The sequence below is a fragment of the Podospora pseudoanserina genome, chromosome 1, assembly GCF_035222485.1.
Source record: "Podospora pseudoanserina strain CBS 124.78 chromosome 1, whole genome shotgun sequence".
NCBI lineage: Eukaryota > Fungi > Ascomycota > Sordariomycetes > Sordariales > Podosporaceae > Podospora > Podospora pseudoanserina.
In genome coordinates, this window is record NC_085920.1 from 7,534,720 (window position 1) to 7,551,761 (window position 17,042).

Consider the following 17,042-nt stretch of genomic DNA (forward strand, 5'->3'; position numbering starts at 1 on the left):
TCCAGCAACGCGGGGCAGATGTGGCGGGTATCGATGCACAAATGTTGGGCTGATGAGTTGGAGATTGGCTTTGACCGGCGCTGCGGTCCTCTCTACATCACTTCATCATGACCGCCAGAAACAGGCACTCAAAAGCCGGCAAGACTCCACGGCCATGGGCTGCCCTCTTTTGTTCTCTCTGCGGGGCCATCAAGACGGATGCCAAAGCATTGGAGGAGGAGGAGGAGGAGGAGGAGGAGGAGGAGGAGCGAGCACTCGCCCATCCAAGCTTTTACACATGAACGGTCAAGCCTCTAATGCGGTACGCCTACAGTGTTCCTTTCCCGGCGGACTGGGTCGGGGCCATAGCACAAATCAACGACAAACTACTTTGGTTCGTGAGAGGTCAATTCCAGGTTGGGCTGGGTGTTTTCTTATCGATCTGTTGTCCGAGTTTCGTGGTGGGAGCTAGGTAGCTAGCTGGTGGGTTTCCCAACAGCAGGCGATCCCGCTTTCTTATCGCTGTGCAACAAACAGGACTGGCCCGAACCGTTCCCGAGCCCTTGAATCGGAAGCGCTGACCTAGCGGCTGGTCCACGCCCTTGACCATTGACCACACATCGATTCCACATCCGCATTCCCTTTCGTGATCCATCTTTGTTCTCACTGAGCCGACAACGTTCGCTTTCAGTCTTTGCACCAACCGGTAGGAGAACCTCCCCCACGGAGTTCCGTACGTCTTCTCCTCTCTTACGACTACCTTCCTCAATTCGACAAACTGTACCATCTTGTCGCCGCTTGGTCCGACATCGCTCGATCGATCCAGCCCAACGCACGTAGCCAGAACACGCAGACGATCACTTTCACAATGAGCACCCAAGATCTTTTCTCGGCCGACCTCCTTTCTCCCAGTGTCCAGGCTGAGCTCCCAGAGGGTTACAAGCTCCGCGCGCTTCGGTCAGAAGACTACGAGCATGGCTTTCTCGACTGTCTTCGAGTCCTGACAACCGTGGGGGATATCTCCCGGCAGGAGTTTGACGAACGCTACCAGTGGCTGGCCAAGCAAGACGGCACTTACTTTATTCTCGTGGTTGAAGATACCAACCTCAACCCACCCAGGATCGTGGGTACCGGTGCGCTGATCGTGGAGCGCAAGTTGTGAGTAACCTATCACCCCGAAGCCGTCTCGCACCATCGTCCCAGCAGCAGGGATGGGCTAACGTGGTCGTTGCACTCCAGCATTCACGGCCTTGGGAAGGTCGGACACATCGAAGACATCGCTGTTGCGAAGGACCAACAAGGGAAGAAACTGGGTCTTAGAATTATCCAGGCTCTCGACTTCATCGCCAGAGAGACGGGTTGCTACAAGACAATCCTGGACTGCAGCGAGCACAATGAGGGCTTCTATGTCAAGTGTGGATTTAAGAGAGCGGGGCTCGAGATGGCCCATTATCACAACAAATAATGTTTGTTTCGCAGGATATCTTTTGTTTTTTTCTCGGAGAAGCTGCTGACTGGGAGGGGGTCGGGATTGTTCAGCAGCTCAAATGTCAAGAACCCAACCTCTGACGTCGGCCCATTCCAAAATACTTGGGGGGCGGAGTATGGCTGGTGTTTGCAACCCCACGGAGCTTGGCACCGAGACTGCCACACTGTCCAGGAACGATCAACGATCTATCGGTAATGTCACGACGACACGATATGTCGGACATACGCTACCATTTTGGCGCACAAAGGGCGGCACATTGATATCATATGTTCCTGTCAACACTTGCTGAAGTTAGCACAGTATCATGAAGCCAGCGTTGTTGTTTCATTCCGTTGTGATGTAACCAGAAGTCTAGATTGGCGTGCTTGTGTTTCGGTATTGACAATACGCAGTTCTTGTACAGCCAGACTCGACGGATGCCGGTGTGCCCATTCAGACAAGCGAGACATGTCGGCATGAGAAGATGTTTTCCGTAGCACGACTTTGTTTTGACGATTGGAGCCAGTCTCGTCAGAAGCAGAGACCAAGGACGCAGTCGAGATTGGTGCAACCCCGCGCGGAATCAAAGGCCCCGTTGGCCCTGTCGGCGGCAGTTAGCACGCTGCCACAATGGCCCTACCGTTACACTAACACCAGGGCCCCCTTTCTCACACTTGGGACACATCCATCGGCCCTGTGGCATGTGATTCTGGGCGGTCTCGAAGGGAAACAACACAACCCATCCACCAGCAGCAGGCCAACTCGACACACACCACGTCCTGACTGGTTGGTCGGCCATTTCTGCTGCAGGCTCAGCAGTTCAAACGCCGAACTCTGCTCTTCTGACACCCCACCGGACTTCCTCTAGTGGACTTTCTTATTCCCCAATTCCCCGTTATCCAATGGTGATCGACACAGGCGTCTGTTGTGCAGCCATGAAGGATGGTCTGCTGAGCACCGCGAATGCTTCTTGTCCTCGGAGATGGGCCAGGAATGGGCTGGCTCTACGCAGGTTCGGCCTTCGACGGATTGATTCAGCTCCGCCAGGTGCATCCCGGCTTTTCCTGGTCTGGAAGGTTGGATGTCGGTTCCCCAGGTGAATGCGAAAAAGGTGACCATTGACGGGCCGGAAGCCATTCCATCTGACCACCTTCCAGTCACCTATGCGACCTTGCCTTGCCTTGCTCTTGTGCACCTTGCAATTTGGGTGATCTATATATGTTCAGGTGTTCCCCGGCTTCTGTTTATTGACGCTTTCTTTCGAAGTTATCAAGCAAGCTCACAGCAGTTTCAAGTCCTCGCTACCACAACAGCTTTTACGCATATAAACATCACACACATAACCGTCTCACCAACTTCGCCCGTACCCGACTCATAGATACAACCCGTCAGCCTAGCCGCTTACCTACCGTTCGGACTACGGATATTCCCCAAGACCAAACCCGACAGATCATTCATATTAACCAAAATGGGCGTCATTGCTGAGGATCTCAACGCTACCGTCGCCCGTGTGCGCATTGCTCTGATTCAGTCGCAGTCAGTGGTCCCTTCTATATATGTTGTGGCATGTCTCCTGTGCTGACGCCTTGTTAAAAGAGTCCGTGATCAAGCAACCTCCCCCGTCAGGAGAGCCCGCAGAAGATCGACTACTACCGCTGTGTACGCTGGATCCAAGGACGGAGTGCCAGTTTTCTCCAAGCAGAAGGTTGTCAGAGTGATCTAACTCTTTTATTTGGTTTATTTTGTACTTTATTGCATTGCATTGCGGGCTGCTCTCTGGGGTCTTTTTTTTCTTTTTTTCTTTTTCTTCTCATCATTTGTGTTGAACTTGACAAAAACTTTCGGATATCAAAATCAAGCCACATCAACAACCATGTCTCCTCACTCTGTCCCGGCGAAGAAGAACATCGGGGGTATCTCGGGGGTGGATGGCACGGGGGAACAGCGAGAATGGCTGATGGGCCGGGAGGCGTTTGAGGCCACGATGCCGCATCATGAGGGGATCAAGGCGTTGTGGGAGACGAAGTGGAGGTTTCCCGTAAGTTCCTGTTTACCAAAAAAACGACAATCACACCCACCACCCCGGGCATGTTTTGACGAGTGGGGAAGTGCACCAAGTCCCTCTACCCCTTCCACGACGGCCGATTCTCCGACTTTGAACCCATCTTCCAGTCTCTCATCGCGCGCAACGTCAACGATGGGACCTCAGCCGAGTACACCTCCTCCTTCATCCCCACGGCCGACAACCTCGAACGGCAGGGCGATGAGCTTCTCGCCCAAGGCAACAAGACCAAGGCCTCGGAGCTGTACCTGAGGGCCTGTACCGTGTTGAGGATCGCCAGGTTCCCGTATATTGCCTCTTTTCCCGACGTGACGGACAAGACAAAGTGGGAGGCGTGGGAGAAGCAAAAGGCGACGTATGCCAAGGCGGGGAAGACGTGGGAGAGCCCGTTGGAGGAGGTGGTTGTGCCTCATTCCCAGGCCAAGGGGAGGGATAGGAAGGATATTCCTGTCTACGTTCGGGTTCCCGACGGGAAGACGGGGCCGTTTCCTGCTGTTGTTCTCATGACTGGGTTGGATGGGTACCGGCCTGACAATACCGTTCGGTGTGAGGAGTTTTTGGCTCGGGGGTGGGCAGCTGTTGTTGTGGAGATCCCTGGGACGGCGGACTGCCCGGCTGATAGTGCCGATCCTGAGAGCCCGGATAGGCTGTGGAGTTCGTTGCTGGATTGGATGGCGAAAGAGGGGAGGTTTGATATGAAGAAGGTCATGGTCTGGGGATTGAGTAGCGGGGGCTATTATGCCGTGCGGGTGGCGCATACGCACAAGGAGAGGATCATTGGGAGTGTTGCTCAGGGGGCGGGGGTTCATTACTTTTATGATAGGGAGTGGCTGGAGCGGGCGGATGGGCATGAGTATCCCTTCAAGTTGACGCCGGCGATGGCGCATAAGCATGGGTTTGGGAGCGTGGACGAGTATAAGGAGAAGGTGCAGAAGAAGTTTTCGTTGTTGGAGACGGGGATTCTGAAGATGGAGAGCGCGAGGTTGTTGTTGATCAATGTGAGCTTTTACATGCCTCTCCCCTCGAGCATGAAACTAACAAAAGAACAGGGCACGCTGGACGGTCTCATGCCCATCGAGGACTCGATGATGCTGTTTGAGCATGGCTCGCCCAAGGAGGCCAGGTTCTTCGCCAATGCTCTGCATATGGGCTACCCGATGGCCAACAGCTCGGTGTATCCCTGGATGGAGTCTGTGATGAAGTCGGTTCAGGGATCAAAGTGAGGGAATCAGAGGTCTATTCGCTAGGGTTTTGGCTTGAGTCTGCTTCGTATTTCATACTCACGAATTATAAAGTTGGTGATTACCGACCCATCCATCCGCCGTCCACAACGAGGACATGACCGCTCACATATGCACTTGCTTTGCTGGCTAGATATACGGCTGTCCCTTTGAAGTCTTCAGGGGTGCCCCACTGCATGATTGTCAGTTATTGCCCAGGTATTATGGTGGGTGTACTTACCCTTCCGGCCGGTATCCTCGCGCTGATACTCGCCAGCCTCTCCTTGTCGTTCAGCAGCGCAGTGTTCATTTCCGTCTCGATGTATCCAGGCGCAATGGCGTTCACCGTGATTCCCTTGGATGTCCACTCGTTGGCAAAGCTCTTGGTGAGCTGCCCAACAGCTCCCTTCGAAGCAGCATAAGCCGGCACGGTGAGTCCTCCCTGGAAGGTGAGCAGAGAAGCAAAGTTGATGATGGATCCCTTGCGGCCAGTGACGGGCGAGGGCTCAAGCGTCAACATGTGAGCACCAATATCCCGACAGAGGGTAAAGACGCTGTTGAGGTTGACCTGAATGACTTCGTTAAAGTCCTCATCTGGGAACTCCTCGCAGGGGTACCGCCGCTGGATGCCGGCGCAATTGACCAGTATGCGTATTTCCCGGCCCTCGTCTAGTAGCTCGGGAACGATCCTCTTCACCTCTGCAGGAGAACTGAGGTCTGCCGCAACGACTGTAACTCTGCGCCCCAGTTTCCGGATGGCGGTTGCTGTCTCTTCGTCCTTTGCATTTCTCTGGGTGATACGTCAGTCCAGGTTCGAGACTGGGGGGTTTCCGTCATGCTGAGGAGAGGCACCTGGACCAAAATGACATCTGCACCGGCTTCGGCGAGTGCAATGGCGACAGCTTGCCCGATACCCCGCGTTCCGCCGGTCACGAGGGCAGTGTGATCTTTGAGGGAAAACATGGCGTTAGGCTGTCCGTATCGCTCACAGACTCGGCCAGGGAGATAGATGTACAGGATGTGCAGTCAAACTTTCAGCCTGCTGCAAGGGAAGGGATGCCTCAAGGTAGAGAGGCCAGACTGTGACTGACCCCTCCCCCACCTGTCTACTTTACACCCGCAGCTCTTGCTCGTTCGACACCAGCCGTCATCGGATGGGACCTCGCATTCTTCTCGCTCTGCCCCACGTCCCTGGTTCTCGGTATGTTTGTGTCACTTTCTACGGATAGGCGCATGGAAGGTCCTGGTAATCTGCAACATCTCATGATTGTGTTTGCTTTTTTGTTTTTTTTTTGTTTTTTTTTTTGTTTTTTTTTTTGTCGATGATGACTGGTTGTGATCCTCCATCATGACCAATAGTCGATCACATGGCCGCTCCCACTTGCTGCGAGTGGGCGGTACAAGTGGAGATGTTGGGCAGGGAGGTTTGATTCGCCGTTGGGCTGCCTGAGCTCGAGGGGTCCCTTTGATATTTATTTATCCTATCGTTTTCCTGAGCGATGTTGATCATTCTCATCATGCCTTGGAAGATCTGGTCACATCTTTCACCATATACCTCGTGTCTCCTCAGCCATAGTTACCTACCGATTTGACTTGGACCTCAACACCAAAAACCATGTCCACTGAAGTCAAAACCTCGGTCCTCTATGGGGCTAAAGACCTCCGTCTTGTAAGTCTCCTTTTCCCCCTCTGTTCTTGCGAAGGCTTCTGCTGACATGGCAGGAAACCCGCCCGCTTCCACCCCTCACGCCAAACGACGTCCGCGTCACCGTCAAAGCCACCGGCCTCTGCGGCTCAGACCTTCACTATTACAACCACTTCCGCAATGGCGACATCCTTGTCCGCGAGCCTCTGACTCTGGGCCACGAGTCGGCCGGAATCGTCACCGCTGTCGGCTCAGCCGTCACCAATCTGTCCCCCGGAGACAAGGTGGCTCTTGAAGTTGGACAACCGTGTGAATCATGCAATCTTTGTCTTCGAGGGAGGTACAACATATGCTCCGAGATGAAGTTCCGCTCTTCCGCCAAGGCGTGGCCTCATGCCCAGGGGACGCTGCAGGAGGAGATTGTACACCCCCGGAAGTGGTGTCATAAACTACCCGAGGGAGTGAGCTTGGAGGATGGAGCACTGGTTGAGCCGATGGCTGTTGCTCTTCACGCGCTGCAGAGGGCAAAGTTGGAGGAAGGGGCAAAGGTTTTGGTCTTTGGGGCTGGGACGGTGGGCTTGCTTTGCGCGGGCGTTAGTAAAGTTGTGAGTAAGGCCAGTGTGATTATTGCGGATATTCAGGAGGAGAGGGTCAAGTTCGCGACCGAGAATGGGTTTGCGGATGAGGGGGTGGTCGTGCCAATGAAGAGGCCGGAGACGATAGAGGAGAAGCTGGTGTTTGCGAGGGAGGTGGCGGAGATGGTAGGGGAGAAAATGGGACAGGCGGATGGGACGTTTGAGTGTACGGGGGTGGAGAGCTGTCTGCAGGCTGCCATCTTTGTGAGTCCCGAAGTCTTGACCTCGTTGCGTTTTGCTGACATCAAGCAGGCCACGGCTCCAGGAGGCAAAGTCATGATCATCGGCATGGGCAACCCAGTTCAGACTCTTCCCATCTCAGCAGCCTCGATCCGAGAGGTCGACCTCGTTGGAGTCTTCAGATATGCAAATGCTTACCCAAAAGTCATTGAGCTGCTCGCTAATGGTCTTCGATCAAAGTTGCCTGGGTTAAATCACCTGATCACGCAACGCTTCACAGGTATTGAGAACATACCCAAAGCGTTTGGAATGGCGGGTCGAGTCAAAGACGACGAGGGAAGATTGGTGATCAAGGTGCTGGTCAATATGTAATTCTGAGATCTCTAGAGACGTCTGAATACCCATACCCTTTCCGCTCACCAGATCACTGCTTGTCTGGGAAACCAAAGTTGACACCGAATGGCGGGTACACAAACCGCTGCCACTTCTTCTCCGCAACCAGCTTGTCAGAGTACGCCTTCAGCTCAGCCTGGTCCTCCTCATCCAGGTCGATCAGAGACTCGATGTTCTCTTTGATGCGCTCGGGGGTGACGGACTTGGCGAGCACGGTGCTGCCTCTCGGGGCTGTTTCTCACTGTCAGCCTCTCACGTCTTCAAAAACACTGGGCGTGGGGACAAACCATGGTAACTCAGCAGGACCGAGCTCGGCTTCACGCCATGCTTCTCCGCAATCTTGACCACCGGCTCGGCGCTCAACAGCGGTCCACCAGTTGACCCCAGGGGGCTGTACGCCATGATGTGAATTCCCTTTTCCTTGCAAAGGTCGACGATCTCCTGCTGGGGAAGACCGGGGTGGTTCTCGATTTGGTTGACGGCTGGGATGACTGTGGCGTGGGGGAGGAGCTGTTCAAGGTAGAGCTTGGAGTACTGTTTTTCTCTTTAGCAACGGGAACTCGGGAGAGGGAGGGTAAGGCCGGGGGGGGGGGGTATACGTTGGAAACACCGATGGCCTTTGTCTTGCCCGTCTTCAGCAGCGCCTCCATCTGCTTCCAGGTATCAACATGGTTGTACCCCTGGATGATGTCGCGGCTCCCGTCCGGTTTGGTGGGGAACCGGTCGTGGTTACCTATCTCCGATCAACATCAAACCCCTGGTCTCACCTGCCCCGAAGCCGTACTCACCCTCAGGATTCATCAGCAGCGGCCAGTGAACCAGGAACAGATCAACGTAATCCAACCCCAGACTCTTCAAGCTCTTGTCCAATCCTTCCTCGACGCGGGTGTTGTACGTAGTCCAGACTTTGCTCACGACAAAGATGTCCTCTCGTTTCACTTTGCCGGCGGAAAAGGCCTCCGCGAGCCCCTGGCCGACTTCATCTTCGTTGGCGTAGCAGTAGGCGCCGTCGATGAGCGTGTAGCCGTTTTGGAGGGCGTAGGAGACGGCGGAGGCTACCTGGCCTGGGGGCGACTGCCAGGTTCCCAGGCCGATGGACGGGATTTTGGCGCCGGTGTTGAGGGTGAAGTGTTTGGGGGGCATTTTGGGATTTGTCCTGAGGTGAGATAAGTGACGGACGAATAGGCGAGACAGTTTGATTCTGGGCAAAAAAAAACAAAAAAAAAAAAACAAAAAAAAAAAGAGGAATTGAGAAACAGCTTTGGACTGGAAGTAAAATACAGATCAAGGAGTGTTCAACACGGCTAAGTAGCAGCAGGTATCCAGCTTATACCATGGATCCCACGCGGAGAAAGAGAGCTATCCGGCTAAATGAGAGGACGGAGCAAAAGCGCGTCGAGGGCAGATCATGGAGTCTCACGACAGCGGGCAGGCGGAAGGCGACTGTTCTGCTCTCTCCGTATTGCTTGAAAATACAGGGATCTCTCGTCTGGATAGGGACAAAGACGGCCAAGTCTGAGGTCTGCCTACAATCTCAACGTGAAAGCTGCCCCTCATGATGGCATCAAAAACCCCACAGTCACATCCGACCCCCTCTCGTACCGCTGCGGTCTCCAACACCGTCTTTAGGCACTTTGATAGGTGGAAAATTGCTCCCGTTACCACTCGTCTCAGGAAATACAGGACAAGTTTCCCCGTGTCTTCAAGTCTTTCAATCTGCAGGTCAGAGCTAGGCTTCTTCAAACTCTCAATGCTTTCCCATTCAAGACAACCAGCGATAGTCTGGCACGCTTTGCCTCACTGCCTCCCTTTTCTGTACACAGCCATTCAGGCAGCCCCCTTCTTTGTCTTCCCAAGAAACAAGATACAAAAAAGACCACACGCCCACCCATCATTATTACCAAGGTTCTGTCTACCATGCTTGCAACGAAAGATTCTACCGAGAAAACGCCGGCGCGAACATCAAAAAAAAATGAAGTACGCGGTAGTCCCCGTATGCGAGTAGCAGCAGTTAAAAAAAAGGAAGGGCATAATTATACAAGAGAATCGTAACTTTGGGAACAACCCAAAAGACTACCCGGCGATCAACACCCAGAGCAGGAAGAATATCATCTAGAAACATCATATCAGCGAGCTGCATAGACATGGCCTGAAGGGAAGGTAACCCACAAGAACGCCAAACATCTTGGCTAACAACCACCTGTTGCTGCTGACTCGTGACCAGTACTTGAGAAGCTCTTTCTGTGCGCCCTCGACATTGTCCACGACGTCCTCTCTGCATACGGATATTAGCTAATGGCATCACGTAATAGAGTGGTGGAAGAAGGGGCTCACGTGTTGGCATCGATTCTTTGAATCATCTCTGATTGTTCGCTGACCATGCCAGCTAGTTGACCGAAGCTGGAGAAATTGATCAGCTGTGGTCATCTTGATCTTCAGGTTCAGAGAAGAACTCACATGGACCCCAGTTCGTTGATGGTAGATTCAATGGCTTCGATGGCTTGCCCTCTTTGCTGAATGTAGTTGTTCTGGCCACCCTCCTCCATCATCTGGAGCTGCATCTGCTGGTCTACCACTGGGTTCAGAGAAATCAAGTCATTCCCCGGTGATGGTGTCCCCCGGTTTGGCGTGCCGTATAGCGGGGAGGCAGATTGCTGCAAGGAAAGCTGCGCATGTTGCCCGACGTTAGAGACAAATGCCTCGGTCCTTGACCTCGAGGCCTGGATGTTCTTGGTTCTGATCTCCAACACGTCCTGTCACGGCATCAGTGCGCGTTCAGATATCCGACTGGGGTGTGTTTTGTCCTACCTTGAAGTTCGCGCTGACATCCCCCAACTTGCCCTGCAAGAGAAGCAAAATGTTCTTGTTGTTCTCCCCCTCTTGGTCCGGTTTTGGGTGCAGCCGTCTGGAAAGGGCCTGGAGATTTCGGATATCCTCATTGAGGCGGGACAGATCTTGCTTGATGATGAAGGTCAACTCGTTCACCTCGACCGGGTTGTCGTCGAAGAGGGATCGCTTCTTGGCCAGCTGAGCCAGCTTTTGCAGCTTGCCCATAGTAGCCGAGATTCCTCTGCCGATTTCTGCCGCACTCCGTGCAAACTCTGAGCGCTTGGGTTTGGCATCGCCGTTGGCGGCGCTTTGTTGACTGCCGCCGAGGAGTCTTTGCGATCCAGGTTTTGCCACTTGCTTGCGCTTCGCGGCGCTGACAATGTGACGGAATTCCGCCGTGCGGTCGTTGATCGCGACGGCCATTTTGAAAGCCGCTCGGTGACGAAGACTGGGATATCGGTCGTGGCTGTCTCTGGTATTTGTTCCCGATGATGTGATCGAAGACGATTAGGATACGATACGGGTTTTTTGCTGTCGCGATGCGCCCGTGTGGACTGAAGAAAGGCGAGCTGAGGAAAGGTGTCCAGATAGGGAACGCGATGTTGATTAATTAAAAGTTGGGTACGTAAATGCGAAAGCCGGCAGCGAGGGTCTTGTCGGAAGAATGGTCAGAATGGGGCGCCTATGACGGCTGGAAACGGTTGGCGATGTCCAAGATGTCGTCGTGATTGAAGGAAACGTGGTGTTGTTTCGGCAAGGAACGCTTGGACCCCCTTTGACTTGCGTAAGGTGTGGGCACAGTGCAGACGATGCGGGAACTGTGGCTGGGACTGTGCGAATAGCGCAGGGTCCTGATCTCGTCACTCTCTTAATCAGCAGCGCTGTAGCGACTTTGTATATAGAGTTACAGGTGCTACTTGGAGTGATACAGCAAGAGTGCACTTTATGAAAATAGGTGTATCTATGTACGGCAGAGCTGCCAGAGAGCAATCAGCAAAGCCAGGCCTGGTTTGAAGCTCCGTACGAATTACACTCGCCTCCTGGGCAATCCGATGACGCGCGGCAATGGGCATCCAGTGCCCGCAATCTAGCCAGGTAGCATCGACACAGCCCCGCGCAAGGGACCGGGCCATCTGCTCGTGATAGTTTGATAAGCTATGAGGTCTGCCGACAGTCGTATGGAGTTCTCGATCCACCAGTTCAGTAACTGCAGGAACACACCAAAAAGACCAGGGGCCGTGGCCTTGTCACAAGACTTCGTGAGATGCTGGGGGCAGCTGCATCACCGTTAAGAGCGAGGTTCTGGAAGAACTGGAATGGATCTTCCTCATTGGCTATGATGAGAACTTGGTGGAAGCTCAACCACAGGGATTAACCCGCCTTCCAAAGCGTCATTCTTCAGCAAACTGGCCTCGTGTCTTGGATGTCCTCAATCTCAAACAATTTCAAGATGCATGTGCACAATTAATCCGATTGTCTTCGACCAGACAATGAATGCCTTTCTTTTTTTTTGGGCATCAGCAAGACTTGGCCGGACCCCACAAAGTCAAATCCACCCCGAATCCGCGCGCCTCTGATCCTTGTCCCCAAATCGTGAACCCCAGCAGATCCATAGTGGAATTCGTTCATGATCGGGTGGACCGCTGGGAAACCCCGAATGACATCTGCCCATCTTCTCTCCTTCATAACTGTCCACGTTCGCCCGACCAGCCGTGCTTCGTGAACCTGTCCCTCAAGCTTTGGTTCTCAAACAACTCCTCGCGACCAACTTGAGCCGACAACTGATCCGGTTTGAGCCACTGGACGAAACCCGTGCTACACCCGCGGGCTCTGTTTTGCCGCATTCTGGCCGACAGACCCAACTTGCATTATTGGGGCGCTCTCCTACTTCCAAGCTCCCCTTCCGAAAAGCCTCTGAATTTGCGCCATTGGAGGAGCTGTTACTGCGTCTGCAGGCTCGAAGCTGCTGAAAAACCAACTGGACGGCACAATGGACGACGGCTCCTATGGGAATGTATTTCCTACAAACCGGTCCATGTAAGCAGATTGTGCCACCCCGCTGCGTTCCCGTTGCCCAACCTCGGTGCGCACAGCAGTGCGTCGATGATACTGCTGAACTAACACCCCCTCTTCTCCAGGTCACCTGCTGTAGGGTCTCCGGCGCAAGCAAACGACATGTACAAGGTCAACGTTAGCAGACAAAAGACGAGAAAGTGGGCAAACTTCAAACCTCAGAACTATGATGGTGATGACTGGGGCGACGAGTACGAAGACGACGAACCTGAGCCGAACCCACCGCCGCAGTCGAAACCGATGGGACCGCGCTCCCCGACGGAACCACAGCAATTTCAGCGCGCTGTAACCATGCCGGAGAGCACAGGGTCGCTCGCTACGCTTCCATCACAATCTCACCAGCAGCCACGGAAGAGCAGCTTAGATGCCGCAACATCGCCCACAAGCCCGAGCTCGCTGGCTTCGCCGTCCAGATCCCCGTTCGTCCGACCGGCCGATATCTATCGCAAGTTGGAGGAAGAAAGAAAGCGTTCGTTAGAGTCTCCGAGGCCAGCTTTGAGCAGTGTTACGGGGCCACCTGTTGTCGACCGGCCACAACATGCCGCAGGAGCAGAAGCGGGAAGCAAGGAAGATGAGGAAAGAACTGGTGTGAATCGAGATTCGAGACCTGGTTTGGCTACGGTTCCCGAGAGAAGGAGCGAATATGGGCTTGAAGGGCTTCTTGACAGCTACGGATCCGACGAGCCCAGCAATGAACCTGCGAGTTACACTCCTCATTATACAACCTCAGAGGCTCAACCTCCGGCGCATGTTGAAGATTCCAAGGTTGATGTAGGCAAGCAACTCCGGCGATATTCAACAAGCCCCCAGCTACCGCTCGTGACCCGCATGTCGGGCTTTGGCGAAGACCTATTTTCCCCATCAAGCTTTCTCGACAGCTCAAACCGGCAACCTTCTGTCCCGGCCGTTGGTGTCCCAGCCGTTGGTGTCCCAACAACAAGCACTACTACTGGCACCGCGCAGGTCTCAAATGATCCTTCACGGACACAGTCGCCAGCCCCTACACTTCGTCAACATCAGCCGCAGCAATCACCCAGCACACCAGCAACTCAGGGTATCAATTTGGCGTCGACCGCACCCGAAACCACAGCCGGGGAGACACCGTTGACCCACGATTCAAACCATCCGGTCAGCCCGGCTGCCATGAAGCACGGGGCCGAAACTTCCAGTTCCGCCATTGCGGTTCAACAGGACTCTGGTGCGCCGCCGGGTTCGAACACTCCTGCCCAACAGCAGCCAGCCGCAGATCTGCCGCGGGAACCCGCAGCAAACAAACAGTCCAACGAAAAAGGGATTCTCAGACCGTCGTTACCGGGTGGTTGGGTTTCCGAAACCCCAGCGACGCCAGGTGAAGCTTTGCTGCCTTTTCAGATTGAGCCCGTCCCAGCAGCAGTTGAGAGGGCTGGCGGAGACGCAAACTCGGGCACGCCAGCCGAACACGCTGCTTTCAATATGGATAGCTCCCACGCACCTAGCTACGGCGGGGCAAGTCCTGTCAAAGAAAGCGGGCTGCTTGAAACACAAAAAGCACCTCTTCCACGCCCCGCCTCTCCTCGCGCGCTGCCACCACTCAGGACCACAAGCCCTTCGCTCGGCACAACATCTGCGATGGTTCCCGGCCCCGAATCAAAGGTGAGCTACGAAACGACCGAGAAGGTGGAGAGCGACGCTCTTGCGGCTCCCGAACCAACCACTACGACAACGGAAATCTCGGAAATCACGCCCACGGCGCCACTGAATCCACGTCGCGACCCGCCAGAGATCACCACTGATGTACATCCTGTCTTATCTCCGCCATCCTACGGGACTGGGTCCACGCTGGAGGCAGACACAAGCTCGCCTTTGAAGGAGAACGATGTTCTGAGCGAAGAGATTATGAAGTCACTCAGTCCTGTCCAGTCAACAGAAGGATTCGGAAATATTCACGCAGACACCACAGACGCTTATCAAGCAGCCGCGCGGTCCCCTGTTCGGGAAAGCAGCTATCTGGGTGATGTTTATGATGACTACTGGACTGCGAGCGAAGAAAAGGTAGAAGCCGGGTTGCTTGCCGCTGCCGCAACTGGTCAGCAGCCGGAAGCAGGGAGACCCTCCGATGCCCCTAGCGTTTCTGTCGCGGAACCCCCCCGAGAAGAGACAGCTCCGTCGCTGGATGTGAAAGCTGTCGCCCTTTCCGCAAGCTCACCAACTAGCCCCGCGAAACCCGCAGCGTCGGAGGGCGGAGTTGGCAACACACCCGTGATGGAAGATACACGTAAGCGATTCTCATGGGAGGCTGGATTTAGCGATCCAGCGCCTGTGAGTATTCAGCCTGCGGTAAAAGAACCGGCCGCTGAGCCGAAGTCTCTGGCACTTCCGACCATCACAACACTACCTGCCGAGCTGGATGCCGCTCGATCAAGTCCTGCTCCTGGCTTGAAAGCCGACGCTGTGCCTCTTGCGGACACCGTCTCTCAAGCAAGCAGTACCCTTGCCCCTAGATCAGCCAACGCGACACCCATTGAACCACCATCTCCTATCTCAGTCCTTTCAGACAGACCTAATGGCAAAAGCCTAGCATACGCAGATGAAAAGATTGCTGTTGAGCCGCCAACGGGTGAAGAGCGTACATCGCCAACCCCTGAAAATATTGCACCACAAGAACAACAACAACAACAACAACAACAACAACAACTTGCTTCTTGGGCCGTGACGCCGAGAAAAGGATCCATCAACATCCTTCCATTCCGGCAGGTTCTGGAGATGCCAATGCCGCTTGACAGGATTCGAACCTTTAACGATTCCAGAGCCCAGTTCGCCGCAATCGATACCGGGCTTGATGAGTGGCTCACGATAATGACATCGCGGCACCCCGAGCATACAAACGCATTTGTGGCAGGCTTTGGATCGCAGCAAGGGTTGTCACCGACCGGAGCCCCATCTCAACAGTTTGGTGGCAACGGCGCTCATGGCCTCCCGGCGAACATTCCTATGCCACCACCACATCAACACGGCGCAAGTGGATTTTCACATCTGCAACATAGTGCACAGGTACAGAAGAGCAAGGTGCTCTTGATGGCAGCAGGGAAAGCTGGAAAGGGACTGTTCAGCAAGGGCAGAAACAAGCTCCGGGAAACGGGTGACAAGGTGTTTTCAAGTTCATGATATGTGTCTTCTTTCTCTTTTTTTGGGTCACGAACTTGCCCAGCTGGGGTTGGGTTGTATATTGTGTTAATACGGTTGGAAACTACATTATCTTTTTCCAGGTACAGGCATCAGCCACGTGAAGTCAGGTTTGGGCAGGTGGGTAGGTGGTTTGTTTTGGTTAGGAGGAGGGTTTTCTTTTTCATATAGGGAGGTGGCATCAGGGTATGGCATACAAACGTTGAAGATCACGGGAATTACACACAGACTGTTGAACAGATAAAAGCTATCATCGCCCATGGAACCTCTTGAAAGAGCATGACCTGTCTTTCACACATCAGACCAATACCTCCAAATGTCATTCTGCAGCAACCGAAACACAGTTATCATCACCGGTCAACGGCGTTTTGCCACACTGAGAGCAACACGATCAGTTCTTGACCCTGCGTAGCCGCCAGGTGATTCTACCCTTTGTGCAGCCTCGGAGTCTATATAAAGTCTCGTTCCATTGCATGAAGCAAGTGGCTTGTCCACCCTTCTACATTAGTTCCCTCATATATATTCCTGTTCCTGCAGTATCAGTCCTCGGCACTTTAGATACACTTCGCTCACGTTGGTCTTTTTGCTTCTACTGCACACGATGGGATCTAGACACCATAAGTCATCATCAGGCACATCTAGCCAACATCAACCTACCCACCATGGACAAGCAGTCACCAACTCAAGGTCGACACCCATGATCAACTACGGGCATGGATCATTTACAAGCTCGGCAGGGGCAGCATCGGGATTCCTCACTCCCTCCATCAACTACGGCACTGGGATGTCACGACGGCTAGTTCCGGGGACATTCCCGCGTGTCGTTTGAGCAGTTGTTGGTAGAGATTCTGCGGAAACCGGTGCAGAGGATGGATGTTTTTTTGGGGCCGGTTCTACCTGTGCTTGATACCGTTTTTTTTTTATATATAAAAAAAAATCATTCCCCTGGGGGAAAAACATCGATTGGCTGGGCGGTACAATTCTTTTGTTCAAGTCTCTTTGGGAAGCTGTTAGGAAGCTGGAGTTGATGATTGCCGAGAAATGTGGTGTGGCGAGTTCACTGTCAGAGGATAAGAAGGGAGTGCTGTTGTGGAGTTGGGAGAGGCTTGGGCTTGCAAGCAGCTGATAAAAGATTATAAGATACTCTTGATGATGGAAATCGATCGAAGAGGAGGACGAAATCGAAGTATTGGAGCGTAGGTTTTGAACCTCAGGGGGACTGTTAGATTAGGATATGGATGAGGAGGTTTTGGTAAGCAGCATGACATGAGAATAGAGGGCGGGCCCCTTTTCAGGAAGAGCAGTGGAATTCAATACGGATATGCCTGAAGTAATCATCAGTTCTGTGCTTGACTGACAACCACTACCGTAGTAGCATTATTGATCAAAGAGATGG

At 53.6% G+C, this 17,042-nt stretch overlaps 9 protein-coding genes across 9 annotated transcripts; 6 read left to right on the forward strand and 3 right to left on the reverse strand.

The window, feature by feature from the left end:
- Positions 1 to 573: 573 nt before the first annotated feature.
- On the forward strand, positions 574 to 1,444 carry GNA1 (Glucosamine-phosphate N-acetyltransferase-like protein; the record flags this gene model as incomplete). The annotated part of the gene is made up of 2 exons (XM_062943363.1): positions 574 to 1,137; positions 1,219 to 1,444. The coding sequence occupies exons 1-2, from the start codon at positions 848 to 850 to the stop codon at positions 1,442 to 1,444; spliced, it is 516 nt and encodes a 171-aa protein (XP_062806452.1). The 5' UTR covers positions 574 to 847.
- A 1,471-nt stretch (positions 1,445 to 2,915) lies between these two features.
- QC764_121040 (uncharacterized protein) lies at positions 2,916 to 3,170 on the forward strand (the record flags this gene model as incomplete). Its single annotated transcript, XM_062943364.1, has 2 exons — positions 2,916 to 2,983; positions 3,044 to 3,170. The coding sequence occupies 2 exons, from the start codon at positions 2,916 to 2,918 to the stop codon at positions 3,168 to 3,170; spliced, it is 195 nt and encodes a 64-aa protein (XP_062806453.1).
- Positions 3,171 to 4,012: 842 nt separating this feature from the next.
- On the forward strand, positions 4,013 to 4,732 carry QC764_121050 (uncharacterized protein; the record flags this gene model as incomplete). Its single annotated transcript, XM_062943365.1, has 2 exons — positions 4,013 to 4,507; positions 4,559 to 4,732. 2 exons carry the CDS (start codon positions 4,013 to 4,015, stop codon positions 4,730 to 4,732), a joined length of 669 nt encoding a protein of 222 aa, XP_062806454.1.
- Positions 4,733 to 4,811: 79 nt separating this feature from the next.
- QC764_0024780 (uncharacterized protein) lies at positions 4,812 to 5,818 on the reverse strand (the record flags this gene model as incomplete). Its single annotated transcript, XM_062940095.1, has 3 exons — positions 5,582 to 5,818; positions 4,971 to 5,519; positions 4,812 to 4,922 (listed from the first exon to the last, which is right to left on the reverse strand). Exons 1-3 carry the CDS (start codon positions 5,690 to 5,692, stop codon positions 4,812 to 4,814), a joined length of 771 nt encoding a protein of 256 aa, XP_062806455.1. The 5' UTR covers positions 5,693 to 5,818.
- On the forward strand, positions 5,065 to 5,402 carry QC764_0024790 (uncharacterized protein; the record flags this gene model as incomplete). The annotated part of the gene is given in 3 exon segments (XM_062940096.1): positions 5,065 to 5,115; positions 5,132 to 5,160; positions 5,222 to 5,402. The coding sequence occupies 3 exon segments, from the start codon at positions 5,065 to 5,067 to the stop codon at positions 5,400 to 5,402; spliced, it is 261 nt and encodes an 86-aa protein (XP_062806456.1).
- A 173-nt stretch (positions 5,819 to 5,991) lies between the features above and the next one.
- QC764_121070 (uncharacterized protein) lies at positions 5,992 to 7,603 on the forward strand. The gene is made up of 3 exons (XM_062943366.1): positions 5,992 to 6,398; positions 6,452 to 7,213; positions 7,262 to 7,603. The coding sequence occupies exons 1-3, from the start codon at positions 6,345 to 6,347 to the stop codon at positions 7,559 to 7,561; spliced, it is 1,116 nt and encodes a 371-aa protein (XP_062806457.1). The 5' UTR covers positions 5,992 to 6,344; the 3' UTR covers positions 7,562 to 7,603.
- On the reverse strand, positions 7,575 to 8,793 carry GAR1_1 (H/ACA snoRNP pseudouridylase subunit). Its single transcript, XM_062943367.1, has 4 exons — positions 8,371 to 8,793; positions 8,182 to 8,315; positions 7,870 to 8,116; positions 7,575 to 7,813 (listed from the first exon to the last, which is right to left on the reverse strand). Exons 1-4 carry the CDS (start codon positions 8,723 to 8,725, stop codon positions 7,614 to 7,616), a joined length of 936 nt encoding a protein of 311 aa, XP_062806458.1. The 5' UTR covers positions 8,726 to 8,793; the 3' UTR covers positions 7,575 to 7,613.
- A 427-nt stretch (positions 8,794 to 9,220) lies between these two features.
- sed5 (Integral membrane protein SED5) lies at positions 9,221 to 11,660 on the reverse strand. Its single transcript, XM_062943368.1, is given in 6 exon segments — positions 9,221 to 9,694; positions 9,752 to 9,857; positions 9,917 to 9,982; positions 10,040 to 10,335; positions 10,391 to 11,618; positions 11,638 to 11,660. The coding sequence occupies 5 exon segments, from the start codon at positions 10,832 to 10,834 to the stop codon at positions 9,656 to 9,658; spliced, it is 951 nt and encodes a 316-aa protein (XP_062806459.1). The 5' UTR covers positions 10,835 to 11,618; positions 11,638 to 11,660; the 3' UTR covers positions 9,221 to 9,655.
- Positions 11,661 to 12,004: 344 nt separating this feature from the next.
- QC764_121100 (uncharacterized protein) lies at positions 12,005 to 15,628 on the forward strand (the record flags this gene model as incomplete). The annotated part of the gene is made up of 2 exons (XM_062943369.1): positions 12,005 to 12,448; positions 12,550 to 15,628. Exons 1-2 carry the CDS (start codon positions 12,402 to 12,404, stop codon positions 15,626 to 15,628), a joined length of 3,126 nt encoding a protein of 1,041 aa, XP_062806460.1. The 5' UTR covers positions 12,005 to 12,401.
- Between the last annotated feature and the right edge of the window lie 1,414 nt (positions 15,629 to 17,042).